Source organism: Coptis chinensis, chromosome 4 (assembly GCF_015680905.1).
Source record: "Coptis chinensis isolate HL-2020 chromosome 4, ASM1568090v1, whole genome shotgun sequence".
Classification (NCBI taxonomy): Eukaryota; Viridiplantae; Streptophyta; class Magnoliopsida; order Ranunculales; family Ranunculaceae; genus Coptis; species Coptis chinensis.
Window position 1 is genome coordinate 53354627 of NC_141459.1, and position 23820 is coordinate 53378446.

General features: G+C 37.6%; 1 protein-coding gene and 3 long non-coding RNA genes across 4 annotated transcripts; 2 read left to right on the forward strand and 2 right to left on the reverse strand.

Annotated features, from left to right (window-relative positions):
• Nucleotides 1-1344: 1344 nt before the first annotated feature.
• Nucleotides 1345-2274, forward strand: LOC147503970 (protein MAINTENANCE OF MERISTEMS-like). The gene is made up of 2 exons (XM_086605029.1): nt 1345-2031; nt 2113-2274. Exons 1-2 carry the CDS (start codon nt 1345-1347, stop codon nt 2158-2160), a joined length of 735 nt encoding a protein of 244 aa, XP_086461155.1. The 3' UTR covers nt 2161-2274.
• A 169-nt stretch (nt 2275-2443) lies between these two features.
• On the forward strand, nt 2444-3604 carry LOC147503971 (uncharacterized). Its single transcript, XR_015220310.1, has 3 exons — nt 2444-2785; nt 2889-3048; nt 3554-3604. It is a non-coding gene; the product is annotated as an uncharacterized LOC147503971 (long non-coding RNA).
• Nucleotides 3605-18275: 14671 nt separating this feature from the next.
• On the reverse strand, nt 18276-18827 carry LOC147503972 (uncharacterized). The gene is made up of 2 exons (XR_015220311.1): nt 18747-18827; nt 18276-18578 (listed from the first exon to the last, which is right to left on the reverse strand). It is a non-coding gene; the product is annotated as an uncharacterized LOC147503972 (long non-coding RNA).
• Nucleotides 18828-19201: 374 nt separating this feature from the next.
• Nucleotides 19202-20053, reverse strand: LOC147503973 (uncharacterized). The gene is made up of 3 exons (XR_015220312.1): nt 19964-20053; nt 19577-19882; nt 19202-19240 (listed from the first exon to the last, which is right to left on the reverse strand). It is a non-coding gene; the product is annotated as an uncharacterized LOC147503973 (long non-coding RNA).
• Nucleotides 20054-23820: the final 3767 nt, after the last annotated feature.

A 23820-nucleotide genomic window follows, 5' to 3' on the forward strand; every position in this document is an offset into this window, starting at 1 on the left:
TAAGTGTTCCTTTGATTTATTAGCTTACACATCCTTTGGAACAACATCAATAGCAAAACAAGTACATACTCATGTATACTGATAAAATTTACCCAAAAATAATAAAAATAAAAATAATGTATATTGATAAATCAATTTAGTTTTTGAGTTAGAGACTTAAGATCGAGTATCGACAGTTGTTCCCCTTTGATGTTGGTCTTTCTTCGTTCCTCCACTCGTGAGATTATGGCCCTTTCATTTTCCCCATCGAGCTTCAACTCTTATATTGTCTTTCTCTTATGCCGCGTCAACTATTTTCGTTTTACAAATGTGCTTCTTTTTTCGATGTTCATTATCTCCATGGTGGCTTTAAAGTTTTACATGAGTCGTTCTCGCAAAGTTTTCCTAGTCGATTTCGCATACTTGAATTAGATTGGGTTTTTTTTGTTAGTGTGTAGAGGGGGGATTTAATAGAGGAGTATAGTTTGCCTAGTTAGCATGCACACCTTAGATATAGATTGGCATGCACCGCCTTATTTCGTTCTTTGTTTTTTCACGTTGGTATTGCAACAATTTGAATTAGTTGAATGTCTTATTTTTAACTCCTATTTATTTTGTAGCAATGCCTCGAACAAAGAATGTGAATGTGAAGAATGCAGCAAAAAGTGTTTTCACGGGTGCTAAGAAGTTGTTAGGTGGGGGGAGTAGTAGTTCGGGTCGCGATGAGGAGCTTGAGAAAAAGAGAGGAAGGAGAACAACCACTTCGCATCGGTTAAGTAGAGGGATCGGAAAAGCGGATGATCGAGTAATGTTGTAAGTGGTGTAGAGTTAGGAAATCAAAAGAGAAGAAAGGGGACAGTTCTGAGTGATGTAGATGTAGATGTAGATGTAGATTTAGATTTAGATTTAGATTTAGATGTAGATGTAGATGACGATGACATAAATATGGATCGTGGGAAGAGTGTAGTTCTAAGTCATGCTGATAGTGAAGAAGAGGGTGTTGATGATGTAGAAGAGGAGACTGACGAGGAGGAAGAGGACGTGGAGGAGGAGGAGGATGACAAGGATGACGAGGAAGTCCATGTACTAGTACCTCTAGTGAATATTGTGAGAAAGTCTAACAATGACTTGGAGTTCAAGAGAGGTGTTTATGGAGGTGGCCCTTGTGTGTCATATCTGTTGTATGACTATGCAGTGCACGTGGCTCGCGATGTTTGGGAGGGGCAGGTAATATTATCATATAGTGTCTATTAGTATTTAAATTTTGTATTACGAAACTTGTGCATACATTAATACTAAGTTTTTGTTGTTTTAGGTGGAGCGAGGGGTGTTGAAGTGCCATGGGCACCTAAACAAGTTGGTACAATGGGATATCATCGGAGAGTGTTCGGGATTTGTTCTACTTTTCACGTGGAGCTTCAAAGGACCGGCTTATGTGCTCTGGTCTTAGGTGTATACAGGCATCAGGATCCTGTGTTGGTCTCTGCGTTTGTGGAGAGGTGGCATCCAGAGACCAACACGTTTCATATGCCGTGGGGCGAGATGACAATCACGTTGGACGATGTTTCCCAACTCTTAGGAGTTCCGATCAGAGGCAAAGCAGTGACTGGGGACACTGATTTGACCTTGGAACAGATAAAAAGACTCCTCCACAAAAATCTTGGCATACCCATGGATAAGATAGATGCAGAGATGAAATCCAATAAGTTCACTTCCAAAGTTAGGATGGATTTCTTGATGAAGCAGTTTGCTGGGAAGGTAACATATGAAGATTTACGTGATGAAAATGGGGTTGTTGTGAAGAAGGCGTCAACCCAAAAAGAGGTGCAGTTTGCTATGAGAGCTTATCTGTTATTTTTCTTTGGATGTACCGCCTTCACCGACACGTCTGGAACTGCAGTTCCCGTTTGTTATTTGAGATTGCTTTCGAAATTTGCCGAGATCAGAGACTACGCGTGGGGTGCAGCCTTACTGGCTTACTTGTACAGGGGTCTTGGGACTGCCACAAGTGACAAGGTGAAGGGTGTTTCAGGCTATTTCACTCTCCTACATGTATTAGTTTTTTTGTTTTTCTTTTTAATGTCAATTTTATCTATCTATTACAATATTAACTCGGTGTCTATATTAATGTAGGCATGGATTTATGAGTACTTCCCAGTGTTCAGGCCATACCCAAATTAGGACTATCATTTGAGCATGTCCCGTGCTCATAAGTACTCAGTTACTCAGTCTTTTTATGCTAGCACAACAGCTGCATTGAAGCATACCCGAGCCACCATTGATAATATGACTTGTACCGATGTAAGCATTTTTGTATGTAAATAGTTTTATTTATTAATTGATATTATTAGTATGTGGTTAATGATTAATTTCCTCGATCATATGCTATTTGACGGGTTGAATGGTATCCTTATGTTGAAGTCCGAGCTACACGGCCGGTGGATGAAATAGCATTTTTGAGGGATTTATATGCTTTCTTGATAATGTCGAGCAGTACAATGTTGCGAGGGTTGTGCGTCAGTTGGGTCATATGCAGTTTGTACCCTCAGATCCCCCAAAACCAAAGACCTCGACGCGAACTACTTCCGGACGCGGGTATGATGTGAAATTTAATATTGCGTCTTCCTACTGGAGTAATTGGCAGAATCACTTGATTCAACTTGAACAACGAGGACCCATTCCGTCTTATCCATGGGAGTGTGTTAGTAGATACATGAGTTGGTACGAAAACAATAGTCATATTCGAATGATAAACCCTGATCATCTTAGTCACTACTCCCTACAGAGTCTTCCATATCATAATCTGGTGAGTTAATATCTTACAACGTTAATTTTTGTTTTGTTTTGTTTTGGTATTTTATAAATGTAAATGTATATACTAATGTAGTTTTGTGTTTTAATTTTGACAGCACCCCGTCGTCGATGAAATTTCTCGCTTGCTCAATCAAGGCCTGCAATTGGGTGGGACTGCGATTCCAGACGATGCACAGAACGAGTTCATGGAGGCATACAATTTGACCCGGTGCAAGTTCATTGGCGGACGATATCGTGAAGGAGCATAGGATTTAGGTATGTTGAGTTTGGTTAGTTTAGGGTTTAGTGGTTAGTTTGGTTAGTTTACCTCCTTTTATCTTGTGTTGGGACGAGTGTTGGAAATGGAAATGGTTTGTTTGTGTTAGTTGAGATGATGCGGGGAGTGTTTATTGGCATTTGAGATGATGCGGGTTTTGTTTTACTTTTCAGTTTGTGTTAGTTGAGATGATGCGGGGAGTGTTTATTGGCATTTGAGATGATGCGGGTTTTGCTTTACTTTTTCAGTTTGTGTTAGTTGAGATGATGCGGGGAGTGTTTATTGGCATTTGAGATGATGCGGGTTTTCCTTTACTTTTCAGTTTGTGTTAGTTGAGATGATGCGGGGAGTGTTTATTGGCATTTGTCTTTCTTTGTTCTTTTGAGAGTTGATCATGACTTAAGTTCAAGAGTTTTCCAATCAATGAGGTTTCTAGATTTGGTGTTGGATTTGACATATGTGGTAGTATTTATCTTGATTCATGTTTTTATTGGGGGTAATTAGGCAAATGGTGGTGGCGGAAGATGGTGAACATGAGGAAGCAAGTGGAGAGGTTAGTTTTTAAATCACGACCTTAATAAAGCAATTTGATTTAACTTTGCTTGACTTATCCTGTTTATTCAATTTTTTGTTTTGCGGGAAGGAGATAAAGAACAAAGAGTTAGATATACAACTAAAGTCGAGAAAGTTAGATTGGAAATCTCTTTGTAGTAAAAAAAAATGTTATGTTAGGTCTCTTTTGTAAGTGCAAGTTGTTGATATGTAGCAACTTAGCTTTATGTTGATAATTCGGACAATGTATTTCACATGGTGTCACATTGTTGAAATATGAAATGATAGTGATCTTGCTTTGGACTTGTCATTCTTTTCATGTTCACCTAAGATCCTAGGGTTTTTTGGTGCAAGATCTAGTAAAACGGCATACCAAAGAATGGCCTTTGGTTATGTTTCTGCTATTAGCAGGCATTGATTTTAATAGGACGTCTGCTGTCAGTGGAGTAAACAGTTATACTACTTACCAGGGCTGCGCGTATGTGCTTTGCTTAGATCTCAATTTATATCCATTCAATAGCTCTTCTTGTGCTCTCCGACAACTTGCGCATTTTAATTTGTCACAGCGAAGTATCTCTATTAATAATCTAATGCAGAACATAAAAATCCCAATGTTATCAACAAAAATCCCAATGTTATTTGCCAAAACACAAAAATATAATGTAGTACGCAATGTTTTTGCCAAAACACAAAAGATCTGTTTTTTTGCCTCTTGAACGGTGTGGTCACACCATTTGGGACTAAGTCCAAATGGTGTGGCCATATCGTTTGGATTTGAACTTGCAAAAAAAAAAATGTCTGTTTGGACTTTGTCCCCAAACGACATGGCCACACCATTTGGACTTAGTCCCCAAGCGGCATGGCCACACCGTTTGGGACAAAGTCCAAACGGTGTGGCCATGCCGTTGGGACAAAGTCAAACAGACATGCCATTTTTTGCAAGTTCAAAGTCCAAATGATATGGCCATACCATTTGGACTTAGTCCCAAACGGTAATAACCATGCCGTTTGGAACTAAGTCCAAATGGTGTGGCCATATCATTTGGATTTGAACTTGGATAAAAAAAAAATGGTGTGTCTGTTTGGACTTTGTCCCAAACGGCATGGCCACACCGTTTGGCCTTAGTACCAAACGGTGTGGCCATGCCGTTTGAGACTAAGTCCAAACGGTGGCCATGCCGTTTGGGACAAAGTCAAACAGAACCGCGCCATTTTTTTGCAAGTTCAAAGTCCAACGATATGGCCACACGTTTGGACTTAGTCCCAAACGATATGTCCATGCCGTTTGGAACTAAGTCCAAAGCGGTGTGGCCATATCCTTTGGATTTGAACTTGGATAAAAAAAAATGGGTGTCTGTTTGGACTTTGTCCCAAACGGCATGGCCACACCGTTTGGCCTTAGTCCCAAACGGCATGGCCACACCATTTGGTACTAAGGCCAAATGGTGTGGCCATGCCGTTTGGGACAAAGTCCAAACAGACACACCGTTTTTTTTTATCCAAGTTCAAATCCAAAGGATATGGCCACACCGTTTGGACTTAGTTCCAAACGGCATGGCCACACCGTTTGGGACTAAGTCTAAACGGTGTGGCCATATCGTTTGGACTTTGAACTTGCAAAAAAATGGCGTGTCTGTTTGGACTTAGTCCCAAACGGCATGGCCATACCGTTTGGCCTTAGTACCAAACGGTGTGGCCATGCCGTTTGGGACTAAGTTCAAACGGTGTGGCCACACCGTTTGGGACTAAATCCAAACAGACACGCCATTTTTTTTATTCAAGTTCAAATCCAAACGATATGGCCGTACCGTTTGGACTTAGTCCCAAACGGCATGGCCACACCGTTTGGGACTAAGTCCAAACGGTGCGGCCATATCGTTTGGATTTGAACTTGCATAAAAAAATGACGTGTCTGTTTTTTTGCCCCTTGGCCACACCGGTCAAGAGGCAAAAAAACAGAAGTTTCGTGTTTTGGCAATTTATCAGTTTGGTTTGTTTGTGTTGATGTTGATTGATGATCATATGCATTGAGGTAAATTTGTTGTTGACAAACGTTGGCATTATACTGGTGGTATAGTATCTGCATCAATACATCATATCAACTTACGAAACAAAATTGCAAGTGGAAAGCTTGTGTAACAAACGGTAACATTTATAATAAGCACATCAAAATGCTTTATGCAATCCCAAATATTATTGTTCTGTATTACAACATTTAAGCACATCAGAATGAATTAGCAACAAGTATAGCCTGCCTGCACCTAGCTTTGGCTTGTTCAAGCCTTTCACTCCAAGTTTCAGCTCTCTTCAACTTCTCCACCTTCTTTCAACACTTCTGCTTCTTCTCTCACTCTTTCCACGACAATTTCTCCCGTTGTAGCTAATAACTCAATTTTGACGCACTTTCTTCGAATGGTGCATAGTCAAGGTGGTAGTGATACTGTGGCATCTTGTGGAACTGTAGCAGTCAGAAACATAACCGCGGAGAATGATGAAAAGACAGAAGATCAACTGATGCAAAGTCGAGGGGCTGGAAATGAAAAGATGAGTAGGCAGTATTTTTACCTAAAGCAAAGCTTTGCCTCCAGATTCTCCATTTCTCCTTGAGCCATACTTCTCTTTTCTACAACATCAATGAGATTAGAACTCAGTCTAATTAAACTCCCCAAATGTAACCTAAACCAGCAATATTGAACTTTGAAAATAAAAAGGGAGAAAGAAGTTATCAAAAAAGCACCGATCTATCTTTATGATATTTCCTATCTAGAGCCTAGCATACAACATTAGATACTATCCAATGGACATAATGATGCAATAGAACACAACCCTCGACACAGTTCTACTTAACAGAAAACTCTAACAAGGCTGCCATATCTAAACCACTCTTAACAAGTCCAGACATCAATGAAGTCCATGACGCGCAGATAAAATATCATTAGAACTAGTGAACATTTAGAATCAAAGAGTTTTGAATAAAGCTATACTTACAATTGACAGATTACGTATTATTTTTCTCCGGACAATTTCTCGAGTCATGGTTAGCAATCATCCACATGTGACACTTTCTTTCCTGAATTGTTTAGGGCTATCTCTTTGGGGGATTTCCATCTATCCGCTTTCTTCTTCCCCCTCCCTTTTGTTTGAGAAATGTTGGGATTCAAAATCAATAGCTGAAATAAAGACCGAATTAAAATAAATATTTATATCAAATTAAACACCGAATTAAACACTAAATTTATATCAAATTAAACATTCAAATAAAAAAAACCTGTGATGTATTAACCGAAGGTATCGAAGGCTCTGCAACTGGAGGCTCTACAACTGGAGGCTCTGCAACTTCTGCATCTCCTTTGTAGGAAGTCTCATTAAACTTTGAAATTTCAATAGCCATTTCACCAATCTTTTCAATAAAATATGAATAACCCTCAAAAGTATGCGACGCATTGTAAGCCACTTGAGAAGCAACCTTGATAGAATGAGCCACTCTCAAAGGTTCATTTGAGACATTCCCGACCACAATCCCAGTATCAAACTCCGCTCTATAAGTGTTAGCCTTTTGCATCCACCGCGTCAATCTAAAATGGTTTGGAATCTCTTCAATCTCGTGGCGCATAAAACCTTTAAGATATGACCACAAAGCAAACCCATAAACTGAAAGTACTTGCATTCATGATCTCCCTCTAAAGGTTCCTCTATCGAAACTCACTCTCCAAACAGAATTCTTCAACGGGTCTCTCCATTTCACCATGTAGCTTCCGGTTCCATACCTGTCAAACTGTTCCCCATCAATTTTGTACTCCATCTTTGCCTTTTCTAGTTGCTCTTTAAATTTATTGAATATTAAGATCGTATAGACCTTCGCGGCATGCATAAGGAGGAAAGCATCGTTAGGCACAATCCGTGAACTATGGTCGGTGCGGTAATTAGAATCTCTTTCTTTCCTAGCAAGCAAAGCTAAAGACTTCTCATTACCATGTCCAAACTGCATAAGCGTAGTCGTCGAATTGACAAACTGGTCATAATGAGCATTCATCGATTTCGCCGACCCGGTCGTGTGCATACCGACAAAAAGGTGTGCCGAGATAACAAGGAACCCATTTCTCCCGCGATGAATATATCTCTGTCAACCAAGGATTTTCAGACAACTCATTACTTCTCAATGATTGTACACCATCTTCTCTCAAAATCAACAATCCTATACAAAAAGAAATAGTGTTCTTCAACTCAGTTACCAATGTCTCAAATTTGGTAAATGACATCTTCTCTTGGAATTTCTGCATAATATGCCAAAGACGATGCGATGGCGAGTACTAGGAAACACTTTGGTAATGGCTGTAGTCATCGCTCTATCCTGGTCAGTGATGATTGCAGTTGGCGCACGACCACCCATGGCTGCAAGCCAGGCCTTAAATAGCCATATGAATGTATCTTACGTCTCATCAAGCAACAATCGCGCAACCAAAACTGAATCGACCGATAATGATGGTTGACTCGGTAAAAGGGGCAAAAGGCATGGAATATGCATTGGTGCGATATGTGGTATCAAAAGACACAACATCCCGAAATAGTCATCGCGGCATCGAGACCTCCCATGAACCCAGAAAAAGTTCACCGCAGTCCCATTTTCATCTAAATCAATAGCGTAGTAGAACTGGGGATCCTCGGCACTCTTCTACATAAAATATTGCAGCACGGCAGTTGCATCACCTTCTTTAGGCATCTTTCTGGTCAAACCATAATAATGGTTCCAACAATCTTTCTGTGTAAACCCAACTTCCTCTCCATGGAAAACAGATGCCACTTTCCCAACAGATAAACTGTTATCACTAAATATCTCGGTCAAGCACTTCGCTGCTTCAGGCATATGCTTGTTAGTTTTCATGCAAATTCTCTTCGATGGGGTCACCAGACCGTGACTATGGTCATTATGAGCAACGCTGACCTCATATATCTCTTCATGCATTCTTTTCTTAATACGAATTCTACCTTGGCAACCACACCGGATAGTTGATGTATTTCTTGATCGGACTTCATCTCTCTTGTTAACCCCTTCACGTGAGCAAACCAGTAAACAACCACTAACCAAATCCACCTGATTTTGTTGCTTGGAAGTCGTCCGAACATGAGTCTCAAATCCCTCTTGTTGACCATACTCTTTGTAATAAGTCTTTGCCTCATCAACACTTATAAAATTCATTCCTATATAAGGAGCAGCTATTGTTTGCGTGCCTTGAACAGGGGCTTTAGTAGACGAAAACCCAACTACGTCTTCTTCGATATTGATTGATGTCTCTGTCTCCATTTCTATAAATCGAAAAAATTAAAAATATAAATAACTTAAACAGTCAAAAATCCCAATGTACATAAATAGTGTAAATAACTTAAACATCAAAACTCTGAAAGAGTTCAAAACTCTGATAGAGTTCACCGAACTCTGACAGAGTTCAAAACTCTGACAGAGTTAACCGAATATGCTACTTCACTGAACTCTGACAGAGTTCAAAACTCTGAAAGAGTTCAAAACTCTGACAGAGTTCACCGAATATGCTAGTTCACCGAACTCTGAAAGAGTTCAAAACTCTGATCGAGTTCACCGAACTCTGACAGAGTTCACCGAATATGCTACTTCACCGAACTCTGAAAGAGTTCAAAACTTTGATAGAGTTCACCGAACTCTGACAGAGTTAACCGAATATGCTACTTCACCGAACTCTGACAGAGTTCAAAACTCTGAAAGAGTTCAAAACTTCGGCGAGTTCACCGAATATGCTAGTTCACCGAACTCGACGAGTTCAAAACTCGACAGCGAGTTAACCGAATATGCTACTTCACCGAACTCGATAGAGTTCAAAACTCGGCGAGTTCACCGAATATGCTAGTTCACCAAACTCGACAGAGTTCAAAACTTCGGCGAGTTAAAAAAATATGCTACTTAACCAACTATGCGAGTTCAAAACTATAAAGAGTTCAAAACTTCGACAAAGTTCACCGAATATCCTAGTTCACGAACTCGGCGAGTTCAAAACTAGTTCACGAACTCGAGAGAGTTCAAAAATTCGATAGAGTTCACCGAACTCGACAGAGTTCAAAACTTCGGACGAGTTAACCCGAATATGCTACTTCACGAACTCGAAAGAGTTCAAAACTCTGACAGAGTTCACGAATATGCTAGTTCACGAACTCGGCCGAGTTCAAAACTCGACAGAATCACGGCATGAAGAATCTGACGAGTTCAAAACTCGACGAGAATCGGCATGAAGAAAACAACGAGTTCACCGAACTCTAAAGAGTTCAAAAACTCGATAGAGTTCACCGAACTCGAAATTGAAATTGTCGCCATTTTTAAGCGAGGGTATCAATCATAACTATAATCATATCAACCTAAATTAAATCAAAATTCAAGTTTTTTTATGGTATAATGACAATCCAAGTGTCAATTAAAGCGTTCAATAGGCAAGCACCATAACCAAAAGTGCACTATAATAATTACATATTTATCAATTCTATCCACAAAGGCAGTCAAAAGAAGTTTAAATTTGAATTGACGAATTTGGTAGTTGAATTACCTCAAGATTTGAAGAGAAGAAGAGCCCGAATTGCCAAAGTAAACCCTCGAGAAGAAAAAAAGAGAGAGAGAGAGAGAGAGAACCCAATTTCGTGATTTTTGTGATTTTTCGTTTTTTTTTTATTTTGAATATTGAAATATCGGTTTTATCAGTGGTTTAGATCTTTAGATCTTGAGGGCGAGATCGGACGGTTCAAGAGAAGAGTGAGATAAGAGTGTCACTATAAGAGTGGCACCCTAGACAAACCGTATATATATATATCGGTTGGGCTAGAGTGTCACCCTTATTGTGCCACTCTTATCTCACACCCCTCCTGAACCGTCCGATCTAATCTAAGTTTCAAAAGATCTAACACTCAATTTCAAACAACAAAGTGGGGGTAAAACATCTTTTCCTAACTCAAATTAGAAATCCACACTTTGGATCTCTCTTTCCCCTATCTCGACAGCAAGAGAAATCATGATTTCTCTGTGTTTTCTCCATGGTCGTGGCTGGAACTCTCTCTCTCTCTCTCTTGCATGCTAAGAATCAAGTTGCTATGAACCCAATCAACACTGTCTATGGTAAGATCTAATGTTTTTATTTTTATTATTTTTATTTAGATCTGTTGTATTTTCTCCAAATGAGTTTACCCTTGTTAGTGTTCTTGCTGCATATGCTAATCGGTTGACATTAGAACAAGGAAAGTGGATTCATGTTCCCTCTTTTTTCTGAATATTCCTATGTATCAGCTCATGAAGTCGTTGTAAGTTTGCCATTTTTTTACTGATTCGACTTGTATATTATGGTTCATGGCATTTAAGACAAAAACCGTAATTATTAATAGGAAGTAGAACCGAAACATGCACATTGGCATGTCTTTTTATTTTGGGTAAATCAATATCTTATTGGTTAGGAGAGAAAAAGGTGAGGGGGAGACTCATGCATACAAGAAGAGGGGAGAGAAAAACACGAAAAAAAAAAAAAAAAGGCCACCGAGATCGTAATTTCCCTGTTCAACCTGAATCTGTTAAAATATCATGTAGTAGAACTTTCGATTGAGCGAGACATCCTCCTACTATGATAACCAAAATACAGTACTTACAATACCAGATATTGCTAGCTGCCTCGAAGAATTCCTTGTAGTGAATCCCTTTTGGGGGAATCTTTTAGGCGAAGGAGAAGGGTGTCGATGTCATGATGATGTTGTAGCCGGTAGCCACAGATCTATATTGCGTAAAAATTTCCTATTTTCATTCCAAATGCTTCAAGAAGTTGATCTCTAAGGGTTCTCCATATTTTTCTTTTTCAATGTATAAAACCATCGAGAAGTGGGGACGCGAATCTTGAGGCAATCTAATCGATAGAAAAAAGTCAGTATCAAAGTGGATTCGACTTTCTTACTGGATATAAATACCCGTGTAGAAGTTTGAATTTTGAAATCGGAAGGTCTCTTCTAGACATTTGCTTTTTTTTTTACTATACTATTAGTTCAATTTGCTTTGTTTGTCGGTTGGTAACCGATAGAGATAGAGGTCTCTCTTTGTCCGCGTGTGATTCTTTGTTTTAGATATAAATTTAGCATCATGTGAAATGTATGAAGGAAAAAATTGTCGAGTCATGTATGAAAAAACTTACGCTTTAGCTTGTCAAGCATTCTTGTCGGTGTCACGAGGATTTGTTCATTTATTTTATATATCCTCTACCCATGTGATTTCTGCTTTGTTCTCATGATTCACTCTTCCGATGAGATCTTTTACTCTTCCAATAGTAATTAAAGTTTTTCTTACGTCTAAAAAAAGAGTTGCGGTATTCATTGTGCAACTTCAAAACTTCTGTGATGAACTAAAAAATCGTTTTGTAGAAGCTTGGCCATATTGATGCTGATGGTGTTGTCCAGTTAAAGGGCCGTGCCACATGCTTGATAGACACAGGAGACGTACTTCTTGTTACGGAACTGATGTTCAACGGTGAGCTTATGAGTTATGACTCAACAGCTTCTTTTGTTGCTATTTCCTTCTTTCTTCTGTATTAACTATTCATCTGCCTTGCTAATTTAGGCAAGTGTTTCTTTAGGTACGTTTAACGATCTTGATCCTCACCAAGTTGCAGAATGCATGTAGGGGTTCTTAGATGGAGAGCTATATCGCAATATTGTTTTCCAAATGTTTGAACTATAGATGTATGAAGCTTTTGAGAATCCAGGAAGGACGAATAAATTCTCAAGAGACTGAAACTTTAAGTAAACTGCAATAATCTGGGACCGACCAATGCAAAACTCAATCACAAAGCCGTAACTGGGAAGATGCAAATTTGGTGATCTATTTAATGAGAAGAAGTAATTTTACACCAATGAATCTGTTATGTAATTTGGCTTTGTAGTTTGACCATCTCTCACACTACTAAACAAAGTGATTTGGTATACGGAGTCCTGCAACTGCTTGTAGTTTGAGTGTTTGACCATCTGCTTGTAATTTGGCTCAAACTTATATAATATTTGCTGCAAGTATTGGAAAATTAGCATCAAAATTCAGAATACAATGACCATAAACAGAACATTGAGTTCTTCTTAACTGATCAACAAAGCATATGCTTACCCTGTGGCTGCAGCAAGTTACAAAAATGCTTGTGTACGGTCTACCTATTGCATTGTTATTTCCAAAACGCCTCATTAGAATAGTAAATCATGAAATGTTCCTTCCCTCAACAATAATAGTGAATCGTAAGATGATCCTCCCACTAATAATGTCCCTCATAGGCTATTTCCATTTACTGAACTTCCAAACTAGACCTATCGATCAACTACTAATGACCTAAGTACCTCGTCATAACAAAACACTGATTTTAATTAGGAAAAATTACATCTTCTTTAAAAAAACCAGTACACTTGTTTGATAAAAAAACGCAAATGAAGGAACACATGTAGAAGTCACAATTCTCTTGAGAAGATGACTCATGCAAGGTTACATGCTTCTCTATACTTCAAATACTAAAATATTTCAGATCACAGACTCTCGAGGCCCTGCTTATTGATGGATTATGGAAGTGATTAAAGAGGAAAATGAGCTTTTTACCCTTGAAACAAATTCAAACGCAAATCTTGTTCAGGAAAGACATACATAAGGCCCGATAGTGTTGATTGGGTTCATAGTAACTTGATTCTTAGCAGGAGAGAGAGAGAGAGAGAGAGAGAGAGAGAGAGGAGAGAGAGAGAGAGAGAGAGAGAGAGAGAGAGAGAGAGAGAGAGAGAGAGAGAGAGAGATCCAAAGTGTGGATTTCTAATTTGAGAAAGGAAAAGATGTTTTTACCCCCACTTTGGTCTTTGAAATTTGGAGTGTTAGATCTTTTGAAACTTAGATTAGATCGGACGGTTTAGGAGGGGTGTGAGATAAGAGTGACACAATAAGAGATTAAGAGTGCCACTCTAGCCTAGGAGTGTAAAAAAAAACCGTTGACCCATCATCCGGTAGGGTACCCGGTCTTCACCCGCCATCCAAACCCGCACTGACCCGAAAATAGACCTACCCCGCCCCGCCACCGTTTTTATGTGGTCGGGCTATGGGTGTAGGTTCTATGCTCAAACCCGACCCGTCAAACCGCCCGACCCACACCGTGTCAAAAGTCGTTGACCCAATCTCGTTGACCCGCACAATTTCAAGACTCTAACTTTAATATTTTTGTATTTTGTTTATAATTTTTTTTAACTTTTGTAGGAATTTGAGAGATATGAATACAAACTTATGAGTTCAACATCAATTTCATATATTCAAGTTTGAACATTGGGAAAATATTAAAAGTTCAAATTCAACTTTCGAATTTTGGAGAAGATAAATCATTCATCTTTGTATTAATTTCGAATTCTTTTAGTTTATATTTTATTGTTTTGTACTATAGATCTTTGTTCCCATCTTCATTTGATCATACTATGGAAAATAATCAATTTACAAATGATAAATCACGATAAATAAGTTTCAAATTTACAGATATGGTTTTGGGTTCAAATTCAAGTTTTTTTATTTTTGTTTATTTTTTATTGATTGATTCCATTTTTTTTCTCTATCTTTGTGAATTGGAAATATATTACTTGCAGAATTAGAAAGTTTTTTTTTTTTTTGAGTGAAATTGGGTTAAAATGATAATTTCCACCCGACCCGGATGACCGCCCAAAACCATACTGTAAAGTGACCTAACGGGCGGGTAATGGTACTAAGACATGACACTTCAACCCGGCGCCCGCCCCATCGGGGACCACTGGATTTGTATCCCCTAGACTCGCCCGCCCGACCCATCACTATTTGACCTGCGGTTGACCTACTCTAGCTTTAACCAATATATATATATATATATATATATATATATATATATATATATATAATATATATATATATATACGGTTTGTCTAGGGTGCCACTCTTATAGTGACACCCTTATCTCACACTTCTTCTGGTCTCTCAGATATGTTCATCAGATCACCGGATCTAGTTCGAAATAAAAATTGTGAAATTTCAAAATTTGAACTAATTCAAAACCGAAAAGCGAAAAACACGAAATTCTCACTAAAACCCAATTCCATCGCTCTAGAGAAAGTTCTCTTGGCGCCATTAACGACCACGAGCTCTCTTTGACAAAGACTCAACCAACGACCAAACCCCAAATCGGTCGGTTTTAATCCCAAAAAAAAAACGCTTATGGTATAGCCAAAACTTCGATTTCCCACTCTTCACAAATCGCGATTTGACTCCATTCTTGCCTTTCAAAGCTTATGCGATGCGTAACATATCCATACATATGGGCATTGTATATATTCGTAGGTACGGTGGACTTGCTTTATGGACTACTTATAGATGGAGAAAACTTCGTAACAACGAAAAACAGAGTCGGACTTCTTCAACAACGTCTTCGTTAACTTGTTGAAGTGAAGAGCTTTCTTCTTCTTCTTCTTCAGCCACAATTGATAAAACCCAAGGAATAGTTATTAGGTAATGTGTTTGAAGAAAATGTTAACCCCTCATTATATTTAGTTTTGTTTTGGAATGTGGTTATGATTGTTTTGGTGGTTTTTAGGTTGCCCTACGAGGAAATGTGGAATTGGATCATAATGGATAAATGGGTAGGAGTTATTTTTTGGCTTTTGAATTGATATTTTGGGAGTATTGATAAATTGATTAGGGTTTAGGGTTTTGGTGAATGAAGGGTATTTTGGTTATTGTGATGAGTTTTCTTGTAATGTGTTACGGTTTAAGATGTAGGTAGTGTGATACATTTGGTAGTTCACAAATGAATTCACATGTTTTATGGAATTCAGAAAATCCATAAAATGATAGTGTTTGTGATTTTTTGTAGAAGTTATATAATGTCTTTGAATGAATGCAGTTTCGAATAAGAATAAAAATTATTGCATTATGAACCATAGTTTTAGTATAGTTATTGAGGCCGTGACACAATAACTTCATATTTGATCCCTATGGTTTTACTTGTACTGTTTCCTGCCTATGTGTTTCCATTCTTAAGCAGTCATACACATAGGTATTTAAGATTGTTTGGCTATGTATGACAGTATGAGGCCTTCTTGTCGAAGTAAGCTGTAAGCCTCTAGCAAGGTATATGATCATTTATATAGTTCATATCATATATTCTACTACATTTTAGGGTTAGTGCATATTCATGACTCGAAAGTCTTTGGTACCAAGTCCTTTAGAATTGCTCACTAAAATTAAACTTTTATCGAAAGCAAAACCACTCAAATATGCATTGTGTTAGTAAAAAGTGAGATATGGGATTTTTATAAAAGTGTAAATGAAAACTGTTGCCACTTTTTAGAAGTATGTTGTGGGCTATGAAACTTTTATGACTTTATATTTCTAGTGTTCTTACCTTCCATTTTTCTAGGAGCCGTAACTAAAACATTTCTTGAAGCTTTAAGGTGACATATTAAATCTTTGTGGTGTTGTACTTTTGCTGTCTTTGTCATGTTTTAGTTCCACTAAGATTTCGTTTTATTGCAATTATCTTGCACTTATCCTTTAGTGACTTTATAAAGATTGAAATTCATTCTTGTAAAATCTTTCGACTTTTGGAGCTTGATCATCAAATTGAAAAGAAAAAAGAAACACTATGAGTTTTTGGAGGGCGCGAATTGTATTCTTAAAAGGTAGTTTCTCGTTGTGGCCTTGCTATCTTATCAATTAATCTAGGTAGAAAAACACGCATTACATTGGGTTGGGAGCACGCATTATGGTGATCAATCTGAAGAATTTGGTGGAAACTGTGACTTTGATGTGGATGATGCAGTCCAAAAGTTAGAGAAGATGGGTGTTGTTGCTTTCGGGTAAGCTTTTCATATATATTATTTTCATATCACTTTTCAGAGGGCGACTCCAAGGAATGCAGGTCTGCCTAACTAGAGGTAGGCATCCTTCGTCCCAACCGGCTCGACGGTGCAAACTATCTTGGATAAATTATGTTAATGGCTTCCAATTGCTATGTATGGGAGAAGTGGCATGGTCATGCGAGATGTTAGATAGTACCTAATGTATGGGAGAAATGGCTTCCATTGCATGATCCTTGTTGGCATGGTGCGAGATGTTAGATAGTAGGATTCTTGTTTTACATCAAGTTTGAAAATAGTTGTTTGTTGGAAATAACTAGTGATTTCCATAGGTTGTATCAAATTTTTTTTTTATGAAAATGACCCGTATTGTCTAATTTAACTCAATGTATCATAATATTTTGGCAAAGTACCAACTCTGTGTGATAATAGTAATTTAACTTTGAATCAGGTTGAGGCTCTTTTCGGTGAAAAGGCAACAATCTTTGTTGAGAATAGAGGTATGTAGCAGTTAATTAGCTACACGGATAACAGAAAACTAGCAACCCCTTTTTAATACTCTTATCTCGATGTCATTTTTTTGCGCACGGTATCAAGGCTTACGGAAGAACACAAGTTGGCACCCCAGGTGTCGGATATAGCAAGTCCTTCATCAAGTGAGGATCTAGAAGCAGGGACATGGGAGGTGTCCAAAGCAAAATTAAGGCCCTTGTTTGCGAACAATATTCAACTGGGAGTCGGCACTTAGGATCATTGCCGACAATTGGATGTTATTTTTCTGCGGTCTTTGCTTTCTTAAGAAGGAACTCCTCGGCAAAATTTTTTGCTCTTGTTTACCTTGTATGCCTTCATTTCTGGGTTTCATATATATTCATGTCACATTCTCAAGCATCGATTCCAGATCCGGTGCTATCATCTCTCCCGAAAGCATCAATAAGACAAGTGGACCACGAGCTTGTTGCACTATAGCTTGTCGTGAGGTCGTCATTCCATGTATAGAGTGATTCTTGTACTGCATAACCTTTTTAAAAATGTGAATATCAGAGTCCAAGTTAAGTGAGTTTTCCAAAAATAAACTTCGGGGATGTCCTAATGTGGCAATTTGAGGTTTTGAAACAACGTGAAAATAAACAAGCACTAGTTATTGCACAGAGCTCCCACTCAATAGTCAATACCCAATATAAGTCGTAATGCACAAAACTTTGTACTTTGCTAGCGTCAACTCATGGAGAGGATGAAAGTTTCTGATTTAGCCATTGGTCAATTCAGTAAACTCTGATACAGTTTCGACAAACGCTACCTTACTCTGGTAGAATGGTACGTTACTATGCTTTGCAGCTCCTATTCAAAAATTTATTTTCTTTCGGCTTTGAAATTTTTTGAAAGACCAAGCAAGATGGTCATGTAAATCAACACTTTAGGTAGTACAGATATTTTTTTGTTGTGAACCTAGTACAGATTTACAGTGTAATTTTTTGCATTGTATTCTACTCACAAATTGTTGGAGTGCCTACACAAGGCTCTCACGTGTAAACAGCAAATTTTTCTTTTTTCTCAATACAATTACCCTTTAGCAAAAAGAAAATGATGGTCATGTTGAGAACTCCAATAATAGATGCTTTAACAATTAATTCTGAAAATTGACCACCATCTATTGAATTACAGGGTGTTTAATTATCCATCGCCTATAGCTTCCATCTATTACTCAATGATATCTTTGTCTAGAGTCTAGACACAACGCTTGTGTTACCAACTGAAAACAGCAGTTAGAAGTGCAGCATAACAGCACTAAACAGGATGGTGGGCATAGAATGCTTTGAAATCCCATTAATGATATAGCCAATTGTTATCGAAAAGCTTGAGTTGAACTCGGACAATCAATCGCCAACATCTGTAATCTTCTTATCATACGAATAATACATAAATATACAACAAAGATATGAGAACAAAATTATTTCAAAATCTTCAGAAACTTGCAATTTGAATTTTGAAAGGAGTTGCGATATGTAGAACTTAAATGGTCAGCAGTGAAACCGTAGCTGGATTTTCAAATCATCATCCCATCTTCAATTCCTTGCTTGCTTGTCTCTGGTCTTTTCTATACCTTGCAAACATGAAAATAATCTTGAGAATTACCAAGGAAATGCCATACTGGAAAACACCTCAAATTGTTGTATATATAATATATGAAAATCGGTTATGTTTAAGTTGAGTGTTGTGCATCTGTGTCCAAGCCAAAATGAAGTTTGTTTTTCCCAAAGCAAAAGCTTACCAATTCAACATTTCACCTTGATGAAGATACGACTATAAATGGGGAACTCGAAAAGGAAAACAACTTTGAACCAAGCCGGCACTTGTCATACACAAATGGAGGCGATGGAATTAGTGGATGCAGAAAAACACGAAATAACAAAATATAGTACTTGACATTTCTTCTTATTTGGACACTTAACTTGGAAGGTATTAAGGCAAAATGACTGACCTCGTTGTTCTTTTATAGAACACATATTCTGGTCTATTGCTAAACTTCTGATCGGCTGATTTCTGCACCAACAAATTTTTGCAAGAACATTAGAAAATTTTCCATCTTTTGCTGTTACATCATATGAGATTTAAAACCAGGGAATACTAACCTCAAGCAATGGAATGCCACTGACAAAAAGTAACAAAAGAGTAAGAAATACTTGGTCCATGGATTACAAGCCATTCTCAAGACCTTCCAAAGAATGAAGTGGAAGCCACAAAAACTCCCCACCATAGGAAAATCTGCATCACTCCCAAAAAACCAATGATAATTTAAACTTTGTAATGCTCTTTGCATGTTCACATTGTACATCCGTACATGTCTGTGCTTCCAGATATTGGTAATAGCACTATTTTAAGGACATAAAAACAAAGGAAATTTGGAAAGTGAACTTAATATCAATTTGAAGTATAGGTTGTATAAGCAAGTGCTCCATTTCGCCAGATAACCAAACAAGAAAGCTACTCATCAGAAATTATAATGTTTGTGTGTAGGTAGAAGATGCACCTATCACTGCTCGAGTTAAAGAGAATTAACTGTTCACGAGATTAAAAGAAAATAAGGAAAGATCAACTAACCTCGCCAAAATAATTTGGATGTCGAGAATATTTCCAGAGCCCAACATTGCACCACCTTCCTCTATTGTCTGCAGAGTTCTTGAATGCCAGCTTTTGTTGATCCGCAGTTGCTTCTATAAACTTCTATAAACAACTCATGATTTATTGTAGGAGGATCACTGGTGAATACCATCTTCTGTTGAGAAAAGAAGTCATCCAAAGTTGGAATGAATGTCTCCAGGGAGAGCCTAATTTCACTCCCGTCAAAATCAACAACCTTTATACCCGTGAACATATCCTCAATCAATCTGACCCACAACTTCAATCCTATAATGCATCGAAAATCATAAAAAGACAGTTAAACACAAACATGGATACTTGACCTACAAGGCCACAACGAGAAACTACCTTTTAAGAATACAATTGCGGCCCTCCAAAAAACTCATAGTGTTTCTTTTCTTTTCAATTTGATGATCAAGCTCCAAAAGCTGAAAGATTCTGAAGAACTGAATTTCAATCTTTATAAAGTCACTAAAGGATAAGTGCAAGATAATTGCAATAAAACGAAATCTTAGTGGAACTAAAACATGACAAAGACAGCAAAAGTACAACACCAAAGCATTTTAATATGTCAGCTTAAAGCTTCAAGAAATGTTTTAGTTACGGCTCCTAGAAAAATGGAAGGTAAGAACACTAGAAATATAAAGTCATAAAAGTTTCATAGCCCACAACATACTTCTAAGTGGCAACAGTTTTCATTTACACTTTTATAAAAATCCCATATCTCACTTTACTAACACAATGCATATTTGAGTGGTTTTGCTTTCGATAAAAGTCTAATTTTAGTGAGCAATTCTAAAGGACTTGGTACCAAAGATTCGAGTCATGAATATGCACTAACCCTAAAATGTAGTAGAATATATGATATGACTATATAAATGATCATATACCTTGCTAGAGGCTGACAGCTTTTACTCGACAAGAAGGCCTCATCTTGTCATACATAGCCAAACAATCTTAAATACCTATGTGTATGACTGCTTAAGAATGGAAACACATAGCAGGAAACAATTACAAGTAAAACCATAGGGATCAAATATGAAGTTATTGTGTCACGGCCTCAATAACTATACTAAAACTATGGTTCATAATGCAATAATTTTTATTCTTATTCAAACTGCATTCATTCAAAGACATTATATAACTTCTACAAAAAATCACAAACACTATCATTTGGCGATTTTCTGAATTCCATAAAACATGTGAATTCATTTGTGAACTACCAAATGTATCACACTACCTACATCTTAAACCGTAACACATTACGGTAAAACTCATCACAATAACCAAAATACCCTTCATTCACCAAAACCCTAAACCCTAATCAATTTATCAATACTCCCAAAATATCAATTCAAAAGCCAAAAATAACTCCTACCCATTTATCCATTTCGATCCAATTCCACATTTCCTCGCCGGGCAACCTAAAAAACACCAAAAACAATCATAACCACATTCCAAAAACAAAACTAAATATAATGAGGGGTTAACATTTTCTTCAAACACATTACCTAATAACTATTCCTTGGGTTTATCAATTGTGGCTGAAGAAGAAGAAGAAGAAAGCTCTTCAGCTTCAACAAGTTAACGAAGACGTTGTTGAAGAAGTCTGACTCTGTTTTCAGTGTTACGAAGTTTTCTCCATCTATAAGTAGTCCATAAAGCAAGTCCACCGTATACGAATATATACAATGCCCATATGTATGGATACGTTCTGCATGCGAAGCTTTGAAAGGCAGTAATGGAGTCAAATCGCGATTTGTGAAGAGTGGGGAAATCGAGTTTTGGCTATACCATAGCGTTGGGTTTTTTTTTGGGATTAAAACCGACTGATTTCGGTGGGGTTTGGTCGTTGGTTGAGTCTTTGTCAAGAGAGCTCAGGTGGTCGATTAATGGCGTCAAGAGAAGAACTCTCTCTAGAGCGATGGAATTGGGTTTTAGTGAGAATTTCGTGTTTTTCGTTTTTCAGTTTTGAATTAGTTGAAATTTTGAAATTTCACAATTTTTATTTCGAACTAGATCGGTTCGATGAAGAGATCGAGAGACCGAGAAGAAGTGTGAGATAAAGGGTGTCACTATAAGAGTGGCACCCTAGACAAACCGATATATATATATATATATATATATATATATATATATATATATATATATATATATATATATATATATATATATATATATGTCATCGATGGTCAAACCTAGTCAAATACATTGACTAGTGGCTTAAAAACGACTTGTTAACGAAGTGTGACTAACCTCAAAAGCACTAATATAGTGTGACATACTACAAAAAGACCCAATTCTAAATTACATGTCTTATAAAATTGTTTTATATATATATATATATATATATATATATATATATATATATATATATATATACGGTCAACGTACGGTCAAACCTAGTCAAATACATTGACTAGTGGCTTAAGACAGACTTGTTAACTTCGTGTGACTAAAATCAAAATTTTGAACTTCGTGTGACTAACCTCAAAAAGCACTAATATAGTGTGACATACTACAAAAAGACCCAATTCTAAATTACATGTCTTATAAAATTGTGGCAATGCTGGATTGATTGTTTTTAGATATATTAATTTTAGAACAAGATTCTAATCTCTTTATCCCTTTTCATTTAATACTCAGAGCACTTGCAATGCAGGTGAAAGTTTTCCCCCCCTTATTCACCGCCACCTCATCACTTATTCACCCCCTTTTCACCAAAACGGTGAAAAACAAGGTGAAGCTATGCAATGCAAAGGTGAATAATATATCTCGGATGGGATGTTAGATTCCGTCTGGAGGTTTTTGATACGAGACGGAATGTAACATCCCGTCTAATGACTCAATATGAACAGACGCGAACAGGCTCCATTTTCACTTCCTTCCTAGCTAAAATTGCGATTTTCTAGCCTCAATTAACAACCTTTTGACACAAACTTCCATTCATAATGACTTCTCCACCCCCCAATGCATCCCCACCAACCTCACCACATGAAGAGCACTCCCGATGGTTTGGAAATGTTAAAATTTTCAAAAAAAAAGGGGAAAAAAGGATCGTCGTCGAGAACGCGTAATGTGGGCGAGGAGGACGAAATTGAACTTGGGTTCAATTTTCCACCGTGTTGTGAAATCGAGGAACACCCACCATTAGCGTCACCATCGGTCCGACACGTAGCAAATCGAGTGGCGGAGTCTCAAGTAAGTTTTTGATTTTTTTTATGTTAATTATTATTATTTATGTTAGTTTATATCAAGTTTGTTGTTGTGTAATTAGTTTGAATTTGTCGCATTGTTTTAAAAAAAATAGTTGTAATTATATCGTATTGTGTGTTGGTTGAATGTAGGAAGTACACCTATGGAAAGTGCGTTGTGCACTTTCAAATGTTGTGTTGTGGTGGCATTGTATGAAATCAAAAACGGATCCTAATTTTGTCACAGTTACCGACATTATATCCGCCACACCATTTGGGAACTTTTTGAATTCTAATTTGGGACAAAATGATCAGGCGTTGTTGTTTGGGATAGTTGAGCGGTGGTGGCAAACTAACCACACATTCCATTTCCCATGGGGTGAGCTTGGGATTACCCCTCTTGATTTCACAATGATCAGGCGATGAGTTTCTTTGAAGGTTTTGATTTGGTTGAAGATGATGAGGAAGACGGGTTTTTGAGATTATCGGCTGAGCAGTTTAAGGGAGGAGCTATAAATATGAGTTGGTTTACTTTGAAATATTTGAATAGACTCAAGGAGAAGCCAAAAGACTCTCATATTGGTGAGGAGTCGATCCACGAGTATGTATGTGCCTTCCTCTTCTACTTTGTTGGTGCGGTATTATTTGGATATGCTGATAGTTATTTACATATCAGGTGGATGGCCGCTGTCTCAAACGTAGAGAGGATGTGGGATTATGACTGGGGTCAATCTATCTTGGCATACCTTTACCGCTGGCTAGACCTCGCAGTTGAGATGAAAGCTGCTAAAGGCAATTTGTGCAGCTTTGTTTGGATTATACCGGTAAGTTTTATTTATTAAGTTATTGTTTCATTTCATTTATTTATCTAATTATTAATGTTGACATGTTTATATATATATTGATATTGTATTTTATCTATTGATGGCAGTATTGGTGGTACGAACATTTTCGTGTGATGCATCCTGTGTTGAAGAGGTTGGAAGAGGATGAGACTCATGACCTGATTCC